General features: G+C 46.9%; 1 protein-coding gene across 1 annotated transcript in view; it reads right to left on the bottom strand.

Annotated features, from left to right (window-relative positions):
• Positions 1–3,380: 3,380 nt before the first annotated feature.
• The window catches only part of Pdia5 (protein disulfide isomerase family A member 5), an 85,737-nt gene continuing 62,846 nt past the window's right edge, over positions 3,381–26,271 (bottom strand). Inside the window, exons 12-17 of the mRNA XM_020183414.2 lie at positions 18,904–18,974; positions 18,238–18,398; positions 14,106–14,236; positions 9,929–9,999; positions 3,970–4,104; positions 3,381–3,607 (exon numbers count right to left, since the gene is read on the bottom strand). Coding sequence (XP_020039003.1) covers positions 3,527–3,607; positions 3,970–4,104; positions 9,929–9,999; positions 14,106–14,236; positions 18,238–18,398; positions 18,904–18,974 — 650 coding nt within the window. The 3' untranslated portion in view covers positions 3,381–3,526. The remainder of the gene's footprint in view (positions 3,608–3,969; positions 4,105–9,928; positions 10,000–14,105; positions 14,237–18,237; positions 18,399–18,903; positions 18,975–26,271) is intronic.

The following is a 26,271-nucleotide window of genomic DNA, read 5'->3' as shown; positions in this document are numbered from 1 at the left end:
AGGTCTTTGACCCGAAAGGGCTCAGGGAAGGAATGAACAGACAAGACACATATCGAGAGGGCCAGAAGGCTGATGACCAACTGGCAAATTTTTTATTTTTTTCAGCAAGTTTTATACAAAAGAGAAAGAGACTTAAACATAAAAAAAACCACTCTGACCTAGTTACAACCTTTCTTTTTCAGCCACCCTGCATTCTTACTGCCAGTATTCTTGACTAAGTATAAACTTCTTTTCAGTCAAGGGAAACCATTTAGTGTTCCTTCCCACTGTGATAGACATGGTGCACCTGTAGATTCCAACCTTTTCAGAATGCTTCTAAGCCACAGTGACCTTGTCAGACTGTGGCTTTTGGTTCCCAATAGGGAGGCTTTTGGATGTGGGAGGCTAAAGGAAGGGAAAAGGATTGCTGAAGGAAAAAGGAATGCTAAAGGGAGAGAGAGAGAGGTTCTGGACGAAACACCAATAAAGCCCAAATGAGCCAAGCATGATGACTGGGACTAGAACTAATTCAGATGCCACTGCACTGCTTTGATCTGCATCAAGCTCTGGAATCAGGGCATGGGGTGTATGTGTGGAGGATGGAAGCTCTGCCTGCAGAGGCAGCTCCCCAGAGTGAAGATGAACTTGTTTAGGTCATGCCCAACCAAAGTCAAGGCAAAAACACACACCATTCTGATGAAAGCCCTATAATGAACAAATCCTACAAATAGAGAGCAGTGTGAAGATGCTATTTCATGTTTTCAAGTCCTTACACAGAAGTTAGGCAGGAAAATGGGAACTTGAGGTTCTGGATGGACAGAAAGAAAGCTCTGTGCTTTGATGGTGGGTACTGGCAGGGAGTGTGTCTTCAGCCAGGAAATGGCCTCTGTTACATATGCTTTTAATGGTACAGAAAAACAAACAAACCAGCCTTTTTTGAAGACAACTAAATATGTTCCTCCCACATAGGCCTAATAACCAAGGAAACTCACACTGATGTAAATACATGCTCTCAAGAGGGTTTTCAGGGATTCTGAGTGTGGGGTGTACACCTATAATCCTAGCTTCTTGGAACATAGAGGTAGGATGATCGTAGTCTGAGGGAGGCTCAGGTAAAAGAGTGGGTGGTAAGGAAGGGGATGGGGGCAGGGGGGAGAAATGAACCAAGCCTTGTATGCACATATGAATAATAAAAGAAAAATAAAAAAAAAAAAAAGGAAGGAAAAGGGAAGAGGAAAGACAGGGCAGGACAAAGGGTGAGAACTGTGGGGAGAGAGGAAGGAAATTTGGGAAGGAGCTTGGCTGTTATCTCCCAGATTATAAGGAGCCTGTGAAAAGTTTTCAGCAAACAGAAGAGTTTTATAGAAAGATTTCTCTGAGGCAGCTGCAGAGAAAAAAGGTAAGTCTGGAAATGGCACTGGGATTGGCTTAGTCCCCCTTGCTGCTGTCACAAATTATCACCAACAGAGTAGCTTAAAACAACATCAACCTTTTCACTGGGAGTCCTGGAGTTCAGAAGTTTGAAGTGAATCCTAGGGGTTAAAAGTGAGGTATAGCCAGAGCTGATGACTGTGGAGGCCCCAGGGAAGCATCAGTTTCCTCTTCTTTTCCAGCTTTTTGAGACCACCTGCATTGCTTGGCTCCAGGTCCACTTCCTCCCTCTTCCAAGTCTGTCACTCCAGTTTGTGGGTCTGTCATTCCAGCTCCTCTTTTCTTGACATTCCTGCCTCTCTCTTAGAAGGGCTTTGTGATTACACCAGACCCACATGTTTAATCAAAGACAACCTTCAAGTCTCAAGATCCTTCTCTTGGTCACATCTGCAAAGACCCTTTGCCATGTAAGGTAACATTCACAGTTCTAAGGGATTCCAATGAGGACATCTCTAGAGGCCATTGTTGAGCCTCCCACAGTGACAGCCTCCAAGCAAAAATCAAATGAAGCCTGCAAGTATGTGAGAATAACTTAAAACACGAGTGTCTTTCCTTCCAAAAAAATCTCTTGCAGTTGCTTTGGGTGGGGTGGGGAGGGGGCTGAGAGGGAAAGACAATGGGGAAATATAAATAATGTACAATATAAGTCTGATCAGAATTGTCACTTTGAATCCCCCCCATAATGAATATATCCTAATAAAAAATTTATAATAATAAAAAAAAGAAAAACAAGTTAAAAGCAAAAGAGCTGGGAGTGTGACTCAAATGGTAGAGTGCATGCCTAGCAAGTGTTTAAATATATGCTTTCTTTTATACCCATTTACCTGGGGGAAGTCCAAGAGTCACTGCCAAAGAAATGGATGCTTAGGAAAAAAGAGAAAGGCTGACCTGGTAGGGAATAAATAGGGAGTTGAAGAACTGTACAGAGCAAGGGCTTTCAAAACCTCAACTTGACTTAATGGAATTGAGCATAGTAGCCCCATGGTCAACCAAGCCACAAGGAACTTTGAGGTTCTGTCCTCCTCTCAGTATATTCTTCAGCAAGAAGGGTAGAGTCTAGGGACAGGAGCCATTCCAGAAAAGAAAACCTGTTCCTATAGGTTAGCTCCCCAACAAGGTCACCAAGCACTACAGTGTAGGAATTGCCCCTGAATGACTTGAGGACTCCAAGTCTAGGGCCACCACTTACACTTAGAGCCAGAGCAAGGCTCTCATGCTGCCTGTGGAGAAATACCACTGAGTGGATAGAATGTGTCACAGGGGAATGTGGGGAGGGCTGCAGTTACACAGAGATGCAGAATGTAGGAGGACTAGTGGGACAGGTGGATCAGGAGAGATGTCCACAGACAGGTGAATAGCAAGTGTCCACCCAAGGAAAAGGTGGTGTCAAAGTTTGAAATTCCTGTGGCCAGGGTAGAGTGGTAGAGTGCAGGCTCGTAGGCCTAACTGCCCACAGAGAATACATCCTTCCTTCCAGCAGTGTGTACAGCAAACAGCCAGAGCAAAGGTCTCCTTTTCCACACAAATAGCAACCTGGGCTTGACCACTACCCTGAGGGTAACTTAATTTTCTTTAGCAGCATAGCAGGGTGGGAATAGAGACAGGAGAAGACAGAAATAGTTGAATGAGGAATATGTAAATGAGTTCCAGGAAAACTTACCAAAACTGAAGCCAATGATTGGTTACTGCTGCTTTAGCACTGAATCCTCTGGGTACCAACTCACTTCCCCCCACACAACCAGATTTATGCAACAGGGTATTTTGTCCAGTTTCTCTGGTCTGCTCTCAATTGATGGACAGGGGTCACCACCCTATACCCTCCCCACCTACCCTTTAGAGTCCACAAAGCAGATGTGGCACTGGAGCACAGGTCCATCTCCCAGAGACGGTGTGGAAAGCCGAGAACACTCATGTTCATCTCCACGTGAGCCTACTAGGATAGGCTCCATGAAAATACACAACACCAGAAAAACAGTTTAACTTTATTTCAAAATTGTACAAAAGGCCATAAGTGGCTATAAAAAACTTTGTCTTCAGAATATGTGGAAATTCAGAAAGAACAACAAAACAGGTTATCATTCACAGTGTAATGGAAAAGCTTTCTCTGAGGCAGAAATTACAACTCCTCCTTCCTTTTCCCTAGTCTCTCAAGGTCTCCCTCCCGAAGGGTTCGAATAAAACTGGTAAATCCCAATTCCTGTAGTGCAGGGGAAGAGAGAGAAAAGAAGGGATAAAAACCTGAGTGGATACGCACACTCCCTTTCAACCTCCCCTTGCCACCAGCTCAGAGGTGAGCAACCTGACAAGGAGGCCCTGCTGGGTTCCACAAGTCAGCCCTGAGAAGGCAAGGAAACTGCACCCCAGAATATACCTTTGGGGTAGGGGCTTCCGCCCAGTAGTGTGAGGACCCAGCTGGGCCCAGGCCTGTGTCTCGTCAGCATGGAGAGTTCCAGCTGACTACTGAGGATCCTGGCAGCCTCTCTGCCTCATGCCTCTACAGTGGTTGTTTCCCATCACATCTGCAGGAAGAACTCTGGGCAGGTACCTCCCCCAACTCACCGTCCGATCACTGTCATACTTTTCTGCAAACTTCCCATAGTGGTAGTAGTGGAAAGTGGGGTAGGCCTTCACAGCCTCCTGCTGACATAGGTCCTGGTTCTTGTCCCTGACACAGTCCACAGCAGCACAGGCAATCTAGGGGGTGAAATGGGGAAGAGTTGGCAGGGGGCGTCTCTAGTCTGCACATCTGCAGGGGGCAGAACTGGACAGGTGAAGAGCAAGAGCTTTGAAGTCAAGTTTCCCAAGGGCAAACCTTGGTTTGTTGCACATTAAGACTTACAGAAAATGACCTAGCCTTTTAATGCCTAAATTACTTCAGCTGCAAGATGGGGATAATGACAATACCTATGTTATAAGGATACTATGAAGATGAGCAAGAAAATTAAAGTGAGACTAATCAGTATAGAACCTAGCACAGGATTAGTGGTTAGTAAATGTCAGCTGCTGTAACAATCACTCCTAGCAACCCCATACCCATGCTCTGATCCTGCTAGGAACTCAGCACCTTGGAGCTGGATAGAGAGAAAATAACAACATGGTGTCATGTGAGCTTTGATAGAAATGGCCCAGGGTGCCAGGGGAGAAAAGGCCCCATTTGAGCCGAGGCCTGAGGACAGAAAAGTAAGCCAGGGGTGCATATTCCAGAAAGGAATTTAGCATGACTCAGGCAATCAGGGGTTTTGGTCAGAAAGAGGTTCTCAAATTGACCATTGTCCTCTTCTTTGCTCATCTAACAAATTCCATGTGCTGGGTAGCTTTTCCTTGTTATTTGCTGTCCTTTTAAAATAAGAAGGTATAAAACAGAAGTGCAGGAACTTTTTTCTGTTGAAGGTCACAAATTAGGAGAGAAAGGGGTCAATGAATGGCAACACAATCAAAACTATCAGTTTGGAAGGGCAGACTGGGATTTGAGGAAAGTCCTCTCATCAAATAACATTTATTGAAACTCTGCTATGTAAAATCCTATTGAGATGCTAGGTGCAAAGATGACCTTGACAAAGTCTAGGCACCACATAACAAATAAAATAATTTTAGAGTCCAATGAATGCTCTGCAGACATTTTTGAAGGGTGATTCAGTGAGATGGCTTAAGATTGTTGAATAATCCTGATTCACAGATCTTTGGCTACTGGCTATTGATATTACATTAGGCAGAGACCCCTTTCCAGTGAGGAAGGCTCTGTAAGCCACCAACAGCCATGGTTCCTGGTCACTCATCTTATACCAACATGAGTGGGCTACTGTCTATGAGGTTCAGGACAGAGCTAGGGTGAGGAAGGGGGTATGGATGGCCTTCCCTCTGCCACCAATGTGCTATACCTGCCCTCCTTCTTCTCACCCTTCAATTCTGCCTTCTCCACCAGAATGTTCTATATCACAAGACTTTTTAGAGCAGAGTTTGCAAACTCACTGTACACAATCCATAACTGGCTCTCAGTCCTATTCTATTTGGCCCACATAAAATTTAAAAAGAAGATAAATTTGAATTAGCTGTCAACATAGAAAGGAACCAGAAGATTTAATATAAAAATCTGGCTTTCCAGTTTCACTTTAAACATCTGAAGATTTGATGACAGTTGCCCTGCGTTCCCACAGGCAGTGACTGGCTGGAGTTGGTAGGCTAACCATGCCCTTCACTAGTGCCTGATTGAGGCCAATTCACTCAGGCCAGCAGGCTGGCCCCAACAGGCTCCTGAGAACCCTGGCTCACCCTCTTAAGTGTTTTCTGAGTTACTTAGAAGTATGAGGTAGATACTCCCACGGTATTCCAAGTGTGGAGTTTCATTCCTCAGGGATAGGCTCATCTGACTCTGCCTCTGCACAGCCAGCAGCAGAGGGCCCTCTGTGACCAGTCCTGGGCCAGGGGCCGCAGCTCCTCTGCTCTGCTGTGAAGAGTGTCTGATGAACACTGCTCCAGGCTGCTGCTCTCCCTGCATCCGCTCTAAATTATGAATTTAATTTGTATACATGCCCTGGAGCTGTTGGAAACATAGTGTATGGTTTTATAAATCTACTAAATTAAAAATGTGTACTTCTGCATCCCTTACATTAGCTTCTAGCCACATGCACAAAGACAACTTCTAGCTGTTAAGGGGATCCATGCTCAGTTTCTACAGAAGAGCAGACAAGAGCGGCCCTCTTGAAGGGATGGCTTTGACTGTGAGAAGAAACCTCTTCTCTGTGCTCCCCACTTTACCTGCCTGCTCCACTAGACCCACCCCTTATCTATGCTGGTCACCTGCAGCCCATGTGCTCACCATGGCTTCTGGCTTTACAGTAGTTGGCACAAATTCCTGGACACATGTATAGGTTTCCTGAAAGGTCACCTCGGCCCTGACTTGCCATAGTACCTGAAGTCTCAACCTGAGAGCTTTCTCCCAGCCCCAGGGAGCTGGACATAGGCCAATGATGACTTTGGGGTACAGGACAAGTACTCTGGCCTTCTCGAACTTCTAGTGGGACAACTCTGGTGAGGTCTCCTGTGGGGCTGAGCCTTGGCTGGTTGCCCATAGCTGTCTTGTCCACATTGCACCTATTCTGGCTTCTTTCCTTTCCTGTCTCACTTCCTTGATCCCCTCTTGTGCTTCCTGAGACCACCACTCAAATTCTCCTGAGCCTCAGGTACAGGATCTGCGTCTAGAAGACTCACACTATGGCAATGCCTGTGCATTTAGTTATGACTGCTCCTTTCTAGTCGAGTAATTTGGGGCTGGTCGTTGAACCTCTCTGAGCTTCAGTCTCCTTATTAGTAAAATGAGAACCATACTAATACCTTGTTGATCAAGCTATTGTGAGGACCACATGACAAATCCTTTTTGGTGGAAGAGCTCTCAGAGTGAACTATCAATCACTGTTACTGTTTTTTCATTCAGTCAACATTTATAGGGGCCTAAAGTGTCAGGACTTCAGGGAATTTAAGGACAAATGTCCCTGTCGTTAGGGAGCTTTCACTCTTGGGCTGAGAGTCAGCCTCGCAAAGAAGGGGGCTAGACCTCATGGACAGATTATGGTGGTGATTATTCTGCTGAGGGGTCTTGCTGCCTTATGGCCTCCCCAGGGATAACCTTCATACTTTTGCTGGCCCTACTCTGCACCCAGGCTGGGCATACCTTGAAGTGCAGTGAAAGGTGAGACCTTCTAGTCAACCCAGTAGTCCCCTGGCCTCCGCTCTGGTTCACCCACCTTCCTTCATGGGTCCCTGTCCTCTAGACCCTTCAATAACACCATCTGTTAAAACACTACCAGTCTGCAGCCCTTTATCCACCAGTGTGTCAACTGATAAAGTCCCCAGCTAAGCTCCCAGGAGGGGGTGGAAGCTCCCTAGTTAAAATATGAGCTGCCTCACACAGTTTTATTGATTCAGTAAAATAAATCTCTGCAGGAGCTAATATTGACTTTGGCTATGAAAATGGAAGTGAAGAACCAACTGCATATTGATTGGGGAAGGAACTGAGACTGAATGAGGGGTGGAAAAAAAAATCCTAGCTAAGAGGTGACAGCAAAGGGTGTCAGGAGACCCAGTTCTGGCTGCCAATGACCCACAGGGCATCCCTGAGCAAGGGACATAGCTCCTCTCTGGGCCTTGATTCCTCACAAGTAAAAGGAGCAGGTAGACAGTACAGCTTGTGGCCAGTACAAGAGCCAAATCTTATAAAACACCAATTTCCAGAAGCATCCCCGAGAGTCTTCAATCTGACAGCTGTAGGATGGCACGCTGCAGTCCTGCATCATGCCTTGGACATAGAATGGGCACGAGTCACCTTAGACCCCAGGTCAGATGTTGGCCTTGAGAGCTGCTGTTAGTACTGTAACTGGGCTTCCTCTCTCCAGGAACGGCAGGTTGTGGGCCAGTTGCCCTAACAGACAGGTTAAGATGTGCATTTGAAAAACAAGTAACAGTGACCCTGGCATGGAGTAAAGGAGGGACAGAGGTACTAGGAGAGAGAGAGAAGCAGTGAGCCTGGAAAAATGCCAGCAACATTACTGGCCCACTTTGAGACTATCAAGTTAGTGTGTAACAGGAGGGCACAAAGGGAACAGGGCCCTGTGCACTGGCAGAGGGACTGGGAAAGATGGAGGTTGGCTCTAGGTTGCCCACTCTGGCCTCCAACAGCCCTAATGCTGGTTGAGCAAGTAGAGGTGCCATATTAATGTGGGCTGTCTTTCAGGGTTTCCTCAGTCATCCTGGAGCCTTGGTTCCATGCATCAGTGATGCCTCAGGATCACTTCACAGATCTCCTGGTGCCTGTGTAGACCAGAATAGCTTTGGAGCAGGAAGAACACCAGCCTCAGCCATTCTCCTGTCTGCTAGAGCACATAGTGTTCTAGCTAAGGGGTGAGGATGCTGACATGGAGTAACAGCTGTTCCAGTGCTAGGCTGGGCACCCAGGCTGTGCTGGTATCCCCTGGAGCTCCCAGGAAAGGCATGACCACCCTGTGGCATGCATAGGGCCTTGTGGCATAAACAGATGGGGGTGGTAAGGAGATGGGACACAGGAAACCCCTTCTTGCCACTCCCATGTCAATTCAGGACAAGTGGCAGACACAGTAGAAAAAATGTTTCTCGTCTTTATATTCTCTCCTGGTGAGTAAGGGGTGCCTCAAGTGTACCCCTTGTGGGGCAACAGTAGGACTCCCTGAGTCCAGGAAAGGGTCCCATAGGCTGGGTTTAGATGGTAACTTGGTTCTGTTTGTCCCCATTACCCATATATGTGCCTGTCCCAGTCTGGTTTCCTCCAGCTTACTATTTCCATTAGTTCTCACCATCCCATCTCTGCTGCTCTCTCAGGGCCAAGCACTTGAATCTGCTTCCACTGGCATGGAAGACACCTACAGGCCTTCCTTCCTTCCTTTTGCCCTCATCAACCTTTCCCTACCAGCCCTCTGCTTACGTGTGCTGCCTTCCCCACCTTGGCTGAACCTCCATTTCTGCCTGCTTGGTTTGTATAGCATCTGCGATGCTACTTAGCTTATGCCTGGTCCTGGCTCTTTCTAGCTTGCCCTGGCCTGGCCTGAGGCTTCCAACTGGGAAAATAAGTCACTGCAGCAGCAGAGCATGTTACTGTGGGTCTGGTTTTGTGAGAGCACAACCTGTGCTTCTGGGCCTGTTAAATGAGAGGTTCCTATGATTATGAGGGTTAGGAATAGTCTTGCAATCATCTCTACCAGCCCGGATGGTAAGAGGAGATGGAAACTGGAGGACTGGTGGTGTGGCTCAGTGGTAGAGTACTTGCCTAGCATAAGCCTGGGCTTCAATGCCAGCATGTCCCCTCTCCAACCCAAACAACAAAAACCATACAGGAGAAGGGTTCTCAAGGATTAGAGGTTGATAGGACTCCCCTGAGTTCTGGGGTCTTGTCCCACCCAGAGGACACATATTGCCCTTTCCCACTGGTACCCTTGCTGCTGGAGTTGCCTGCGGACTGTGGCTGGTGTCCACATCTGGCACCCACACCATAATCCAATCTACAGATCCAACTTGTTAATTTTATGCTTCATCAGCTGGCAGCTGCAGGGGCCTTTGGCTTAGGCAGGATGAGGATTATCTGGTATGGCCTGGCTTTCCTCCACTTGATTTTTGTGGGATTCTACTCATATTTTTAATTATATAAGTAATATATGACCACAGTTCTACTGTAAAAAGGTTAGAGCACTAAAACAAAACAAAAAACAAACAAAACAAAACACATGGCCCCTTTTACCACCCGCTCCTCCAAGTCAGTGCTGTAATGCTTCAGTTTATCTCATTTGTTGTTTTTGCAGTACAAATCCAGCCTGTGTTGTCTTGCCTTGTGAAGACAAAGAATGTCCCAGTCCCCAAGAATGACCATGCTCACAGGTCTTGGCAGAAGTACACCTCTTTAGGGACAGGGACCTGACTGGCAGGGAGGAAGGTGTATGAATCAGTGGCAAGGCAAAGGTAGAGGTAGAGGTAGGACAAGAGATGAGAGTGTCCTTACCTTTCGGTCATCTTTGAAGGTGTCAGCAGCAGCAGTAAAGTGTGGGATGACCTTCTTACAGTGTGGGCACCCTGAATGAGAGAGGATAGAGTGTCACACATGCTGGAAGGCTGCAGAGCCAGGGGCTACTTCTAGAACCTTGGAGAGGGCTTTCCAGGAGCCCCAGGTCCTGCCCACCCCACTGTCAGGGTCCACATGTCAACCTTGCCACTTAAACCACTCCTCTGCTTGGCCTGTGGGCATGGGGCCTTTGTGGCAGTCCCTGCCACAAGCATTGGTGCAACTCTTGCCCAGGACCTCCCATCTGCCACCTGGCCTAAGAGGCGGTCACCATAGTTGTGTTGTGCAGGACCCTTCTGCAGAGGACACCCTCAAGACTAGGAAGAGCTGGATCCAGGCCCCAGAGGGAGCTCTGGGCTCAGGGAAAGACATGTGTGTTCAGGATCCCCAAGCCTGTTCATTCTTCTCTTGCCCTGGGCTGAAGGCAAAGTCCTCCACTTCATGACTGAGGAAGTAGCACTGGGAAAGGCAGGACCTAGGGGAGCCACTGTGTCCAAGCCCAGAGGCTCATGCTTGGCTGAAACTTCCACTCTCTGGGCAACCCCCACCCTTTACACCTTAACCTCAAAGACACAAATGGGAAAGGTCAGGTCAGGCTAGGAGGAAGATAAGCTACAAGGAGTCACCATCAGTCCCCAAGTCCCTTGACATGTCCCAGCCCAGAGAAAAGACCTACTGGAGTGGACGAAGGCTTGTGACAATCTTCCCCTGCAGTATTGTCTCTTGATCAGTATATCACCCAGAGCCCATTAAGCTGGTGCGCAGGGCAGAGACCTGTTTGTGGGTCACTTTTCTCCTGTAACAGTTAAGTCCAGGAAACTTGAGGGCCACTCTGGTCCTTCCCTCAGCCTGAATAGATCAGAACCCAAACCTACCACCTCTCTCAACTATTCCCCAGATGCTAGTAAAGAGAACAGGCAGCTTTGACCCTGACTGTAGTAATCAACTCTGATCCAAACACAGGTGGAGAGGCCCTGTGGGTTGACCTGGCTCCAGCCACAACTTTCTGACAAACAGCCTGTAAGTCTGCTTGCCTCAGGGAGCAAGTTAGAGCTGACTTGCTGACTCGGTGGGGAGAGAAATGGCTTTGCTCTTCTGCCTTTTCCTTTTTAGAATGAGATAATAATGACTGGCATTTCAAAGGGTTTTGTGAAACCAAATTAAGGCTAAGCTACAAATTTAATCTGAATTTAGCATTTGAGCTGGTTCCTGAGATGGGTGGGACCACCCATATGGCCTGGCTGGCAGAGCAGCCAGCTGGCTCCAGAACAGTGTTGGGGGTGGTGGGGAGAGGGCTCACAGGGATTTTCCCAGCATCTGATGCAGAAAGAGGAGACAAGACCTGGGCTAGTTATGGGTTATATCAGAACTAAATGAGACAAAGTGCCTAGCACAGCCTACATGGCAGATACTGGATGGATGACTTTTTAATTGCCTAAAGTGGCAATTACAAGTAACACTTGGCTAATTTGACCTAACAGAGACAAAAAGCTCAAACTCATGAGAATGTCATAGTTTAAAGGAATGATGTTATATAATTTTCAAAACATTTGAAGAGCACAATCTACTGGTTAACAATCTATGCTAAAGATTAATCCTATGGGCAGCTACAGTCCCTGTGAAGGGCACAGGCCCACTAATAGCATGAGACTGGCTCAAAATAACCTATCCCCACTGGTTTAACTATTAATTTCTCCTTTTTAAGCTCTTTGCTTATTGAAAGTATAAAGGTAACTGTCAGCCTAGTGCAAATTCCTGTACCATCAACTTAAATTATCGAGGCCTCTGATTAATGGCCTCTGCTGCATCTCATTTTCTCATTATCTGAAAGAAAGAGCATAGCAGATGAGTAACTGGAGGGGAGGCTGTCTCAGAAAGTGCATGAAGACATTTCCAGGAGCTGTCAGGTGGGCCAGAGTAGCATGATGTCTTTAAATTTGGGACTTTTTTTTTTTTTTTAAAGGCACCAATTCTGTGGAGCAGGAAACCAAAGAAGCCTCCCAGAATGGGGAGAAAGACACAAAGACTGAGGGTAAGATAGGAAATCCCACCCTAAAACTAAGCTGGTGTAGAAAGGGCAGTCCCATGTAGGGAACAGGACAACACAGCAAGAAGAAGATCTGTGTGACAATCAAGGAGCCAGGATGTGGGACCCACAAGGGGCAGGACAGCAGCAATGTGGGCTAAAGAGATGTGGAAGAAGGAGATGAAACGTGGGGGGAGGTGGAATGTCGGGGGTGGAGGTGGGAAAAGGCAGGTGTGGAGCAGTAAAGTGGCAGGGTGTGAGGGGTCAGCTTTTGCTTCTTACTTTATACTTTTATCAGGTGTTTGATTTTATACTTAACCTTTCTGCAGTGTTTAGATTCTTTATATATCTATATGTATGCAGTATATGCCACATTAATATATAGTATAAGTAAGTATATATTATTTTTATCATTGAAAAACATAGAAGAATAGCTTTTTTTGTCCTTGAATGGTTCCCCACATAAAGGTATATCTCCCTAAGGAGTACTGGGGCAAGATCTGAGGACAGAAAAGTTCAGTAAGAGAGATAGGGAAACCAAGAACTAAGCTCTTACTCAGATGATGAGTCTCTCTGTGACAATGACCTGAAAGGATTGTTAGAGTTGTGTCAAAGAAGACTGGGAGCCCTGATGGGGACATGGCTTCTTCCTTTGTATCCTGGGATCAGGACCCTGCCCAGCACAGAGCTGGTGTTTGGTGAAGGAAGGTCGGTATCTGCAGCCCAGCAGGGTAGGAGTCCCCACCTCAAATTCCCTAGAGATTTAGAAACCTGTCTCCTCCAGCAGCCAATGAGGCCTTTGTATCTATCACAGGGTCCATCGGTCAGGAACTAGCTGGGAGAGGCAGAGGGAAAGCCTAGCTCTGGTGCACAGGCCAGAGGGGCATTTCTATGGGCAGTATTTAGTCTGGACTTTGTGAAGCCCATCTGGTGCCTGGTCAAGGACTCTTACTTCTGAAGCAATGTGCTTGTTCATTAAGAACGCTCTCACTCACCAAATTGTGCCTATGACAGGGACAGGGGACCACCTAGGCTGCAAGAAGGGCCTGCCACTACTAACTTGCTGCAAGACCTTGGAGAAGTCAGAGATATCCTGGTCTCAGTCCTCCATGCCCCTCTGTCCTGAGGGAAAATGCTAACTTCCTAAAACACACTCAGGTTTCTAGGAAAGCGTGAAGCCAGATAAGGAACTGAGGGAACAAGAGAAGAGGCCAAAGCCGAGGGGTAGGGATGCTACTAGGATGTGCTGGCTGCTTGAGGGACAGGACCTGAGGCCACGGGCAGCAGAGGCCTCCCAGACAGTGAAAGCAGGAGGAGACATTATGGGTTACTGACAATTGAGCAGTGGGGGCAGGAGGGGAGCAAACAGGAGGGCTGGCTACAACTGAGCAGGTTTATGACTAGATTGAGCTGCCTGGCTTCTCTGTAGACTGCAGCCTTTATTATCCTCACTCCATTAAGTTGAGCTGTAACCTGGGGGAGAGCGAGAAGGGCAACAGAAGAGTGGGAAATTTTAAGAACCTTTCCTTCTAAGTGTCAATTAACAACTTAAAAATGAGTTTACACAAAAACCCGAGGTCACAAACGGCAATGTTAGCAGACATGTCACTTCCTCTAAGTTTATGCTTTGATTAAAACAAGAATCACACAGGACTCGAGAATAAATGAGCCTGTTCCCACACCAAATGGCTCAGACCCAAATGGCTCAGAGTCACTGGGGAAGGTCAGAAGAGGAGGTTCTAAGGCCTAGAAGAAGTCAGAGACAAAAAGAGGAAGGTAGGAAGGAAGTGGTCAGGCAGAGGAGGGGGAGGCATGGAAGAACCCAGGGATGTGGAGAGTGGTCCCTGCCACAAACAGAAAAGGCTATAGGGCTGACATCAGAAAGGTATCCCTCAAACGAAGGAGAGAACCTGACAGGGCTGATAGGAGGTCCTGGAGTTGTAAGGCTCTCAGCCTGGAATGAGACTGGGAGCCCAGCTCGTAGTAAAGATGACTCTAGAGTTGTCTAGTGGCTGCCTTAGTGCCTGGGGGTCTTCTTGGCTTGGGGGAACCCAAACCCTCTTACCTCACCCTCATGAGCATGCTACTTACAAGGGGCATAGAACATGACCAAGGTGTGTTTCTTCTTCTTCAGGATGTCCCGGAAGTTGTCACCCACCAGATGTAGTACACTTGTCTGCTGCTCTTCCCACGTGGGCTCTGGGGGCGGGGGGGCCTCGGGGCTGTGGAATTAGTAGGGTGTAGGCGAGTAGGTGAGTGGAGCAGGTGTGAGGAGAGAATAATGACAAGTAGGCACTCCTGCCCCCAACCACTCAGACACAAAGAAATCATGTGCATCCTTCTCTGCAATTTCAGTGTAAAACCTTGTGTAAACACCAGCAAATCTATACCATCTGCAAAGATGCCTCCCTCTGAGGAAGCCTATCAGGGAGCCATTTTGTGAAGATATGATCTTGTTTTAGGGCAAGGCACACCTCTCTGATGTGGCCATCATCTCCTTGCCAAGGGCACAGAATCTCCTTCTCTTGCCCCAAGTCCCAAGTCCCTGCTTCCTGCCTCCTAGGTCCCCTAAATGACTTCCCATTATCTTCTCTGAAGGGTTTTTTTTTTTTTTTTTTTTGAGACAGGGTCTCAATGTAACCCAGTCTGGCCTTGAACTCAAAATATTCCTGCCTCAGCCTCCTGAGTGCTGAGATTACAGGTGTGCACCACTACATCCAGCACTCTGAAGGTTTTATTCTGGTGGAGAACAGAGGCTTGGGGCTCAAATCCAGATTTCTTGACAGCTGTGTGACCTTGGGTAATTTACTCTTTGAGCCTCCATTTTTCTTTTCTGCTAAATGAAGACAGTGGCACCTACATTTGGGATTTCTGAGGAGCAGAAACAGTGCAAAGTAACTACTGGATCAAGCTACTGACATGTGTGGAGAACCTGGATGCTCTAAGTGACAGGTGTTGAGTCAGCATTTACAGTTTTCAATCTTTGCCTGTTCACTGCTTCCTCCACTCTGCCTCTCACAAGGATGGAGCTTGCTGTAGTTTAGATGTGAAATGACCCCAAAAGTCTATGTGTTAAAGGCTTGATCCCCAGAGTGGCACAATTGGGAAGTGGTAGAAAGTTTAAAAGGTGGAGCCTAGTGAGAGATTCTGGATCATTGCCAGTTAACCATGGACGGAAACCTCCAAAACTGAGCCAAAATAAACCTTCTTTCTTTATAAGTTGATTACTCAGGTATTTGTTACAGAAATGGAAAGCTACCAGAAGGCTCCAGGGACTTGAAGAGCCTTGCTGCCCTGTTCCCCATCTACAAGCCCATGTTTTTCTTTCAATTCCCTCTCAGAGTAGTGTCTCTGTTCTGGGAAGGGGTCCAGACACACCAGGTCTGTGTCTTCCTCCTGCACTCTTGCCACAGCTCTGCATTCCCACTGGGCCCAAATGAGAATTACTGAACCAACTCTGAATCTCTCATCTTTTGGAAGCTCCCCTACCAGCACCCACATCACCCCACATCCCTGCCTCTCCCACAGCACTTTCTTCTCCAGCTCTAATCTGAACCTTTGCAATTCTCAAAAGATCTTTTTCCTGTGCCTATGACTCCTGGGATCTTTAGTGACGCCCACCGCTGAGGATACTGGGAAGCCTGACCTTTCATTGAAGCCCATTTCTAGCTGGAGGTCCCAATGCTACCTCAAACCCACCAAGATTTAGAACATGTTACTCTTCCTTCCTCCTCACCTCTAAGCCCATCTTCCTTCCCCATCTTCTCCATGCTGTATGGCACACCTGTGCTGGTGACCAAGCCGGCCCCTCCCAGACTTCCTGTCTTCCTCTCTTTATGTTGTCCTCCAGGTGCCCTGACCCCACAGTTGACACTTCCAACTGGCCTTTTCTGCTCTGCCCTTTCCATGAATTCTACTCCCCAGGTTGTATGCTGGCAGGGGTGTCTCAGTTACCCGCAGCTTGGCCACCTGTGCACAGGCTGGCACACACCCAGCACTGTCTGTTCACCCTGCTTCTGGGTGAGAAAACTTAATCCTCTACCTCAGAGCCATCTGAAGCTTCCATCCAGGTACCTCAAAGAATTTTATTATTTAAAACAACAGTAGGAATCTCTCTGTATAACTATCCTTAACTCAACTAGCAAAAACGCTTTGTCTTCCTTATTATGCTTATGTCTTTTCTTCAACAAAATCAGTGATAAGGGCAGAACGAGACCTGCCTGGAACTGGGAAGGGCAGGGTAGGGTATGGGGGCAGGGTGGAGAAATGACCCAAACAATGTATGCAAATGTGAATAAATGAACAACAATAACAAAAAGAACTATTACCTGTGTCTGGGAAGGGCTCTTAACTTCTCTGAGCCCACATTTCTTCATGAACTAAATAGGAAGAAACACTTTGGCCTCAGTAGGGTTTGTGCACAAAATGGGGCCATGGGCACAAGACAGGAAAGCAGGGGACTGGAGATGTGGCTCAGGAGTAGAGGCCTTGCCTAGTTATGTATGGAGGCCCTGGGTTCAATTCCTAGCACTACAAGTTTGAAAAAAAGCAGGAAAGCATTTGGCAAAGGCTTGGTGGTATCACCACTTACGTGTTGTTACTCTATTAATCAGAAAAACAGTGTCCTTTCCTTGGGTATTTCCATATGACACACTGTGCTAAACCCTTTACAACAATCTCACTTAATTCCCTAAACAACCCTATGGGAAAATTATTGTCTCCACTTTATAGATAGAGACTGGGGCTTCAAGAGGTCAAGTGCATGGCTCAGACTGAGGTCCTCCTGCCTACGGCCCCTAGTGTGGCTGGGATCACAGGCACATGCCACCATGCCTGGGTTGGTTACTAAGACAGGGCTGGCCTGAACTGAGATCCTTCTCATCTCTGTCCCCTGAGTAGCTGCAATTATAAGTGTGGGCCATTATGTCAGGCCAGCACTTCAAATAAGCACCTCTTACCAGGGGATGCTTATGTACATCCAAGTTTGAGGCCCAAAGTCCTAACAAAGTGCCTCAATAGAAACTTTGTTGTTTTGCGTAGTTCTTATGTTGCTTTGTGACTTTAAAGCCTTCTCTCACAAGTGGACATCATTACCCTGTGCACCAGGGACCTCTGAGAAGGCAGGAATATGGTTTCCTTTGCTTTATTCCCTGCCCCCTCTTTGCTGAAATGAGAAAACATCCTTCAATATTCAAGTTATGTGTGAGCATTCAAATATGGCAGGGGTGGGCAGGAGAAAGGTTGTTCCACTGTGTCCTGGTAATGAGTTTTGCTCCTCAAGCATAGCTGGAGACTTCCTCCTTCCCTAGCACATCTGTGTGATGGCCTGTGTAGTCCCCATGGGAGGGGAAATGCTGACAACTCATGCTCTAAACTTCCTGGGAGAACAGGGGTCTTTGATTTAGTAATCACAAAGTTACTCAAGTTCTCTGGACTTGTAGGCTATATAGGTTAAATGGTTTCTTCCTAACCCCTCATACTTCAGAATGTGACTGCATTTGGAGATACAGCCTTTAAAGGGATAATTCAGTTAATATAAGATCATTAGGGTAGGCCCCAATCCAATGACTGGTGTCCTTATAAGAAGAGATTAGGTTACAGACCCACATAGAGGAAAGCCCATGTGTAGACACAGGCAGAATATGGCCATCTTTAAGCCAAGGAGAGGCCTCTGAAGAAACCAACCCAGAGCAGTAGAAAAATAAACTTCTGTGATTAAGTCACCCAGTCCACACTGCTTTGTTATGGTGACTCTCGTAGGCAGATGCATAGGCTGGTGTGGGGGGGGCGGATAGGGGGGCTTAGAAGTCTTTATCCTCAGCCCCAAACCCTGGCAGCCTATACTGTGGATACTCTAGGAGGCTTCTGGCAACCACCAGCAAACCTGGGACAGAATGAGTCCAGCTCTGGGTGTGTTCTCTTCATTTGTTCAAAGGGGAGGAATAAAATACAAATAATGAACCCTGGGACTAATGAGGCTGCAGTAGAGAAAAGGAAAGACATGCTCGTGAATCTGCTGAAACTATGTCTGGAAGGGCTACTGCTGGTTTAGAACACGAGAGCAGTATAGGAGGGTGGCCTTAGGACTGAGGGAGTCAAATCCGGCTTGGTCTTTGTGACCCTGAGCCAAGGACAGTGGCCCACAACATTCACTCCATCTCCTCAAGGCAGTGCCCAGCAGTCGGCACCAGCAGCTAGGAAGTGCACTGACCATAAAACTTACTTCTGCATCCACTCAATAAATTTCTTCTTTGTTCTGAGCACAGGTACTGCATATTTCTCTCCATTCTTAAAATACTTCAGAGTAGGAAATTCTGAGATGTGGAATCTTTCTGCCAGGGCCTTGTTGACAGTGGCATCGACAGCTGCAAGGACACCAGAGCTCTGGGATGGGGGAAAGGCCAACCATGCGTTACAGCCTCAGATGCAGTGCTGGTATAAAGAGGAGCCCAGGAGTTGGCCCCCAAGCCCCTCCTGGACCAGCTGAAACTTAACTGGGGTTGCCTGGCCCCCTGGTGCCAGGATTCACATACCCTGGGAAACAGCTGGACACTGACATGGCCGTCATTTCCCAGTGATGGGCTGAGATGAGGCTTTTGAATCCGCCCACTAATCATGCTGGTCAGACTGGGGCCTGCTCCCAATAGTCAGGGTTCCAGAGAAAATAGAGATCAGGCACAGGTCACCTAAACAGTTGCAGGAACATGGCACCACAGGCTTTCTGTCCCTCTGTCCCTGGTAGGGGCGCCTCATGGACCAAGACATGTGTACTGGGGGACAGGGAAGGGAACAACTGCTTGCGGGCTTGTAGGGAAAGTAGCTCTTATGGTTCTATATGCCAGCAACTCTTCAGAGGAAAACAGTGAGGGGTTTAGGAAAGGACGCTTACGTCCACTTCTCCATGGAGGACTTCTGCAGCACTCTCAAATTCTGGCTTCATTTTTTTACAGTGTCCACACCCTGTGGGGAGAGAAAGAGAGAAGTTGTTCCCATGGCAGGGAGTCTGGTGATGGCCCCTCTGTGCCTGCCTAAGACAGGCAAGTCCCATTCCCAGAATACAGGTACCTGGGAGAAAGCTTTTTCAAAGAAAAAACTCTCCTGTCTAATCCACCAGGTGTGCTGAAGTGCCAGGAAGCCCAAGAGATAAAAATGAAACAGTTACATAAACAACACACTCAAGATGTATATGGCTGTGGCACCAACCTAGTGCTTTATATATGCTCATCAATCCCACAAGACAGGAACTGGCATAATCTTCATTTTAAAGATGAGAAAACTGAGGTACAAATATGGTGGCAGGCTGCCCAAGACTGTATACGCAGGCACAGGTCAGAGCCGGGTTGGAGCTCAAGCAATCCAGTTGCTGTAAATGGAACATGCCTCCTGGTTCCATTATCCACATTGCTATTACCATCATCTTCTCTGAGTCTTGAGTTGGCAATAAGATACACATAGACAAAAGTATGATGTGTGTGTGGGAGATTAAGTTTCAATTGTCCCCACAGAGAGAGGCATGGAGATCAGACTTTTTTCAAAACTAATGACATTTTCTTGGGATAAAGACTGCTCTGCCCTTTCCTTATATATAACCACAAGAATGCAGTCAGATGTCATGAAGAATAAAATCTGATACATTACAAAGAAAACAGGCACTTTGTGCAGATGGTATTAGGGCACTGGAAAACCGTTTCCATTTCATAGTGTTGCCTGGCTTCTGATGCTGGATGGACTGCGAGGTGAGAGGTACAGACTGGCTCAAGGCTGCAGGCTGCTCTCAAGGACAGTCTGTCTGTAAGGGGACCCTGCATAGATCAGGTTCAACAGATGCCAAGGTGTGACTCAGCCTGCTTGGGGGTGTGCTACTGTGTGGGATTCTGATTATTAGGGAAAAGAAAGCCAAGAAAGGAAGACAGAAAGTCCCAGGCCAGAATTATCAGAGGAGACCTCCCACATCCTCTCAGAAGCCATCTGAGCCTCGAAATTGGCTCTCTAGCCTCCATCTGAATACTTAACTGGGAAGAAGGTTTCTGTCTCCTCCAAAGTTGTTCCTACAGAGCTCAGCTCCAGGTGACAGAGACAGGAGCCTCTTATTCCAAGTCGCTCAATCCCATTCCTGCCTGTAGCTGGCTTCTTCAGTCCATCCTCACCCTGTCCCAGCCAGGGATGTGAGGTCCAGAATGGCTACCCCCACTTACAATAGAAAACCTAACTGACTGCCAGGCTTCAGGCAGCATTGTGGAGCGTCTCTTCCCAACAGAACATCTAGACAGGCCTCAGGCAAGGAAAGTGACCCTGATGGGGTCCAGCCCAGGGAGTAGCTAGAGTTGTCAGATAGATCAGTATGCTGTTCCTCCCAAATGGACCCATGGCAGAGACATCACTAACCTCAACTCAGAGGCTCCACAGTGCCCAAGAAGCAGGAAGCGGAGAGAGTACTGAGCACCAGGCACCTCACTGCTAATGTCCATGGGGCTGCCCACTCCTGTTAAGTTGCAATGTAGAAGGAAGGGGAGAGAAGATCCCAGTCTTAGGGTACTTCCAGCCTGAAGACAGAGAGGACCATGGCCCTTGGTTTGTAGGGAATGTAGTGCATGCCTACACGATGCCTTCAAGAGATGAACCACAGAGAAAGAGAGAACTTCCTGTCCTCATCCCCATGCTCTAGGGAGCTGCTGCTCTTTCCTTGTACCCCTGCTACAAGGCGTACACACATTACACACTCATCATGCTGGACTCTGAGTGCCACACTGTGATTCTTAAAAGGCAGGACCTGGGGATTTTCTAACTTGTAGCTCACTATTTAATACATACATGATAAATATTTATTGGGCATCAATGAAAAGAACAGCTAATTAACTCATAGAGAAAATCAAGGGTGACCAGGGGTTTGAAAAGACTTCCAAGAGTACTTAGATGAGAGGACATGTGGGGATAAGTTAGTAAGAGACAGGGACAGAAAGGCCAGTCAGCAGACATCCCTAGGCCCACCAAACAGTGTGGAATTCCCATGGCCAGGACAAGGAGGAGCCACTGCCCCAGGAAGTACTCATTCCCAAAGACTCCTTTGGAACAACTGACCTATAGCCCCAAGGGGGGCTTCTGGGCTGGGAAGGGGTGCAGGGCTGGCTGGGCTCTGTGGGTATCACCTGACTAGAGCCCACTTGGGCCCCCATGAACTGTAAAGGAGTCAAGGTTCCCACTGCTTTGAATTACAAGGACATAATTTTCCAGAAATGAACATTTAACATCATTACAACCCACTTGTCATTTTCTAAACAATCAGGCTATAAAATGATTGTTTTGGCAAGTTGGTTGGTTGTTTTCCTCATAGAAATAATTTTATACTCAGATTACAAGAAGATTACTCAAAAAGACCAAAAAAGCCCATTTAGCAGAATGTGCGGTATGATTTATGTTTCTTTGAACCTCCCCTAGATGGGACACACATAGCCACAATCAGCTGGGGACACTGAGGTGGCCTCTCCCTCCAGGCAGACACCTTAGCAGTAGGAGGAAGGAAGCTCTGCATGGGCTGGGGAGCTAGGCAGGAGGCTGGATCTTGGGGTGGGGGGGGTGGTCAATGGTACTCTTGAGACTCTAGTGAAAGCTTCTTCTCCCTTGTCCCCTTACTGATGTATCCATGACCCCAATTTCACAAGTAATTTCCAAGAAATCCCGATCCCCTCATTGGCTTACAGTATCCACAGTTGGGAGGCCAGGGCAAAGGATGGCTGGCTTGAGGTCAAGCTGACCCCTTTCCCATGGAGTGGGTAGAAGAACACGGAGGGCTGCCCTCAGGTATCCAGGCCTATGAATCCTCACGTCAGGAGCAATTGGAATATTTTGTGAAGGGTTCTACTGGCTTGACTTGAACTGTATCAAGATTTAAAAAGTTTGATTCTAACTCAAGTAAGAAAAAATGAATAGCCTGGTACCAGTGGCTCACACCTGTAATCCTAGCTACTGAGGAGGCAGAGATCAGGAGGACTGCAGTTTGAAGTCAGACTGGGCAAATAGTATGTGAGACCCTATCTCAAAAATACCCAACACAAAAAACGGCTGGTGGAATGGCTCAAGGTGTAGGCCCTGAGTTCAAATTCCAGTATCACAAAAAAGAAAAGAAGAAATCATTCTTTGGAGCTGATGGTTATAAACTTCTACAAGTCTTAACAGTGACACCTTCCCCCCTCTAGAGCTACCTCCAGGTCAAAGGCTCCCTGACCCTACCTGAGTTGACCACTCCATTCTCCTGCCCCCAGGCTGATTTCCCTTTACTGGGGCAGAGTGAGGAAGTTCATCTTGCACAAGGAGACTTTGAGAAAAAGAAACTCAGAGGCACTCTTGCTGCTGTGGGTCAGGGCTATCACCCAAGAATCCAGCCTACCCTGGACAGAAGGAAGTGATTTCTGCAAAATCCTCCAAGTGCCAAGACCCCGAGGCAGGATAGTTTAGCCCAGTAGCACATGGTGGATGCTGCCAGGGCAGCCATCAAGAGATGTTCCCCTGAAACCCTCTCCCCTAAATGTGATGTAGGTAGTGCTGCTATCAGGTCAGCTTTGGCAGGGCCCATGGTCAAGGTGGACAATGGGACTAGAGTGGAGATGAGGGAAGGGAAGACAAAGAAAAGTGAGCCACTGCTACTAACAGAAAATCACAGTTTCTTTCCAAACACCCCAATTCATGTGGCAGGACCTCAGATGAGACTTTACTTTGAACTGATAGAAAGCACCATATTAATATCTTTATCAGGTCCCTGCCCTTTGACGCCACGACCCTGCTGAGGCAACAAATAGGCTCTACACCACCTGGCAGTTTTTATTAGCAATGGGGAAGAGATGGGCTCTGAGACTGAGAATTGGCTCACTGGAAAGATGGACTGTGATAAGCCTGCAATGCCTGCCTGGGACATGGAGGGTAGCTGGGCACACACTAGAAAACCCCTACGTTCCTCAGTTCACGTGTGTGGCTCTCTCTTGCACTTCCAGCCTTGTCTCCCAGGATTCCCCGGGTAAGGAAAAGCTTGCTCTCGCGGGCATCCACACACTGTCCCAACAGCCCCACGAGACACATGACAGGGTTCAGTAGGTCCATTTTACAGAGCCAGATCTCATGGCTCTGGGAGATAAAGTGATAAATCCCCCAGAGCTACTGACATCTGCCCCCTCTACATCACAGCCCCTTCCCCAGTGGATAAGGCCTCTCCATGCAGAGCACCCACCTGGTCCCACCTGGTTCTGGGCCCACTTTGAGTCTTCTCAGTTCACTCCAGTCTCTTTGAATGAGCTATTTCTCTCTTACTCACAGAATGCTTCTTATTCTTATATTTCCATGGCATGTAATTTTAAGTTGCCTTATGATTACTATATGGTTGTCTTTTGGTATTTTGAGCAGCCAGGGTATCTTTTCAAAACATAAGTCATATCAAATCCCCTTGCTTAAAACTTTCCTAGGACTTCCCCTCACAGGTAGATTAAAATGCAAACTCCTTATCATGGCCACAAGCCCTGAACTACCTGGCTCTCACCTGTCCCCCCCAACCTCAACTAAGGTCACTCCCCTCTATCCTCCACTGCATGCAGCCTTAGGTCCTTCTCTCTCTCCTATCACACCAACCTCCTTTCTTCCTTAGGGCCCTTGAACACGCTCCTACTCTCCCTGGAACATGACCTTCCCTCATTCTATGCATGGCTCACTCTTCACATCACTCAGGCTTTTGCTCAAATTTCACTTCTACAAAGACCCTCCTTGACCATCTAACCAAAAGGAGCCTTGCCCCATCATGCTCATTTCCAATACTGGCTTTTACCCTCCCTTTATTGTATTGAACACAGCTGGAGTACCTGCTTGCCTATGCCTTGTCTATTCCCTCAGCTGGAATGTAAGCTCACACAGGCAAGAGCTTAGCTGTCTGCCTAGCTGACACTGACAATGGTGCTCCACAAACTTTTTGAATGCATTAACCTCAGGACTATACTGTTCAGGTTTATACCAGTGCACACAAGGTGCTATGGTTAAGATAAGTGGCCCCTAAAGGCCCATGTACTAAAGGCTCGAGCATTTGAACTCAGGGCTTTACACTTGCTAGGCAGGCACTGTACCACTCAAGCCACTTCACCAGCCCCCTTTTGTATTAGGTATTTTCGAGATATGGTCTTCCAAACTATTTTAACTGGGCTGGCTTCGAACCACAATCCTCCTGATCTCTGCCTCCCAAGTAGTTAGGATTATAGGAATGATCCATTGGCATCTGGCCCTTTCCTCCTTTTTAAGTTGATCATTTCAGGCATTTTGTCACAGTGATGGAAAGCTAATATGCAAGGCTTAACTGGATGCCTTGCACCAAAATCATTGCTAATTTGGCTTAAACCTCTACTTTGGATAGCTGGCAGCCAAGTCAGTCGCTCTGTACAAACCATCCCCTCCCTACTACCATTTGTGCACTTCCCCTGCTCCTTACCAGGCCTGGAAAATGTCTTCAGAAATCAACATCTATGGATTTTGTTCTAATGTTTCCTACATATAGCCTAGCACTCTCTTGACATGGCTAAATCAATTCTCTCTTCTGTCCCCTGAACAAGATATTGAGGCTAAGCAATAAATTCCTACAAACAGAGTTATGATAAGGAAACTGGCCAGGCCCAGAAGAGGAGAAAGGTCTGGCCAAGAAATTGCCTTCCTCCCTGACACCTGCCTGTCCTGGGGAGCTGTGGTGATAGATGGTGCCTGCCTTGACCTGACACCAGCCTCCTGGACCTGGCCTTCGGAATGTCTGTGAAGGGATAGACAAGAGGGGAAGGGATTAGATGTGGGGAGCAGAGCTCTAGCCTGCTGCATTTAATTTCTTCATTGTGATTTGATAGGCTGTTAAGTTTTATTGCCAAGCTTCCTTGTTGAGTTTTTATCATCAGTAAAACCTCTTACTCTTAGGTCCGTGATCTGGCCTGGAGGATTAAACACCAACTCTGCTTGGGCTGTTGGGAATGCTGGCCTGTCAAGCCCAAGTCCTCAGATTCATGTGCATTTCGTTAATTTCAATTACTCTTATTTTACTACAGACCAGCTATGGAGCTTTCCTGGGTGCTGGAACCAAAATTTCTCAGGGAATCAGATTAATCTGGAAAGCCTCGTTCCTGGGACTCTAGATGAGTGTGGCTCCTGTCCGGCCTGGAATTTGGCTGTGCCTGCCATCTTCTACAAATGTGAGTAGAATCTCCAGTGTTTGGACATTGTGAAGAGTCCTGCAGAGACTCTGGGGCTCTTCTGAGTCTTTTGTGACAAAGCTGACTTGCTGATACTCACAGATACCTCGGGGCAGACTCACACTGATGGATGCCTCTATTCATCACAGCTCCTCTTTGCTTTGGTTTTTAACCCTTTATATCAGTGCAAAATATGTATAGAAGCTTTTAAAGTTTTATTCCCAGGCTTCAATCCTGAGGAAATAATCTGACATGTAGACAAATACTTATGCATCAAAGTGTTCTCTGCAGTATGCTTTATAGTGGGAAATTCAGTAAACAACTTAAACCCTTAAAGTTACGTGGCTCATGAAATAATCTGTGGTCCATCATATGTGGGAATATTATGTGACCACCAAAAACATGTACAAAAAGGCATTTTTAATAACAGAGGAAAATATAAGATGATGGTAAGGAGACTATGCCAAGGAAAATATTCATGGATAAAAAGACTAAAAGAAATAAAATTAAATCCCTTCTCACCTGGCACATAAACAATTGAAAAATTCAAATGAATTAAAGAATGAAATGAGAAAACAAAATTTCATTTTAAAAAAGATAGGGCACAGTTTTCAAATTCAAGGATGAATTTCCTAAACAACCCACAAATGTAGATGTGAGGATGGGAAAGGCAGATTTTCAGAATGGCTCATTGTTGAGGTATAGCTTCCAGGACTGACTGTGTTTGAATTCTGGCTGCTCTGTTTTGGTTATGTGACCTTGGACAAGTTTCTTGACATGATGGTACCACTCTTTCATTATCTATAAGATGGGAATAATCATGTTATCAATATCACAGGTTTTGTTGAGAAGATTAAATGAGTTAATACATGCAAAACGTCTAGAACAAAAGTCAATCTAGAATAAGTGCCCAGTAAGCATTATAGTTATTTATTTGACTACAAAAATTGTGAAGTATTGAACAGCAAGGGGCACCATAGACAAAGTTAAAGCAAGTAACAGACTAGGAGAGAGAACATCGAAAATATAGAGGAGAAACCAGGTAAAAATTAAAATCT

The sequence above is a fragment of the Castor canadensis genome, chromosome 5 (assembly GCF_047511655.1).
Source record: "Castor canadensis chromosome 5, mCasCan1.hap1v2, whole genome shotgun sequence".
Lineage (NCBI taxonomy): Eukaryota > Metazoa > Chordata > Mammalia > Rodentia > Castoridae > Castor > Castor canadensis.
This window is presented reverse-complemented; position numbering and strand designations above follow the sequence as displayed.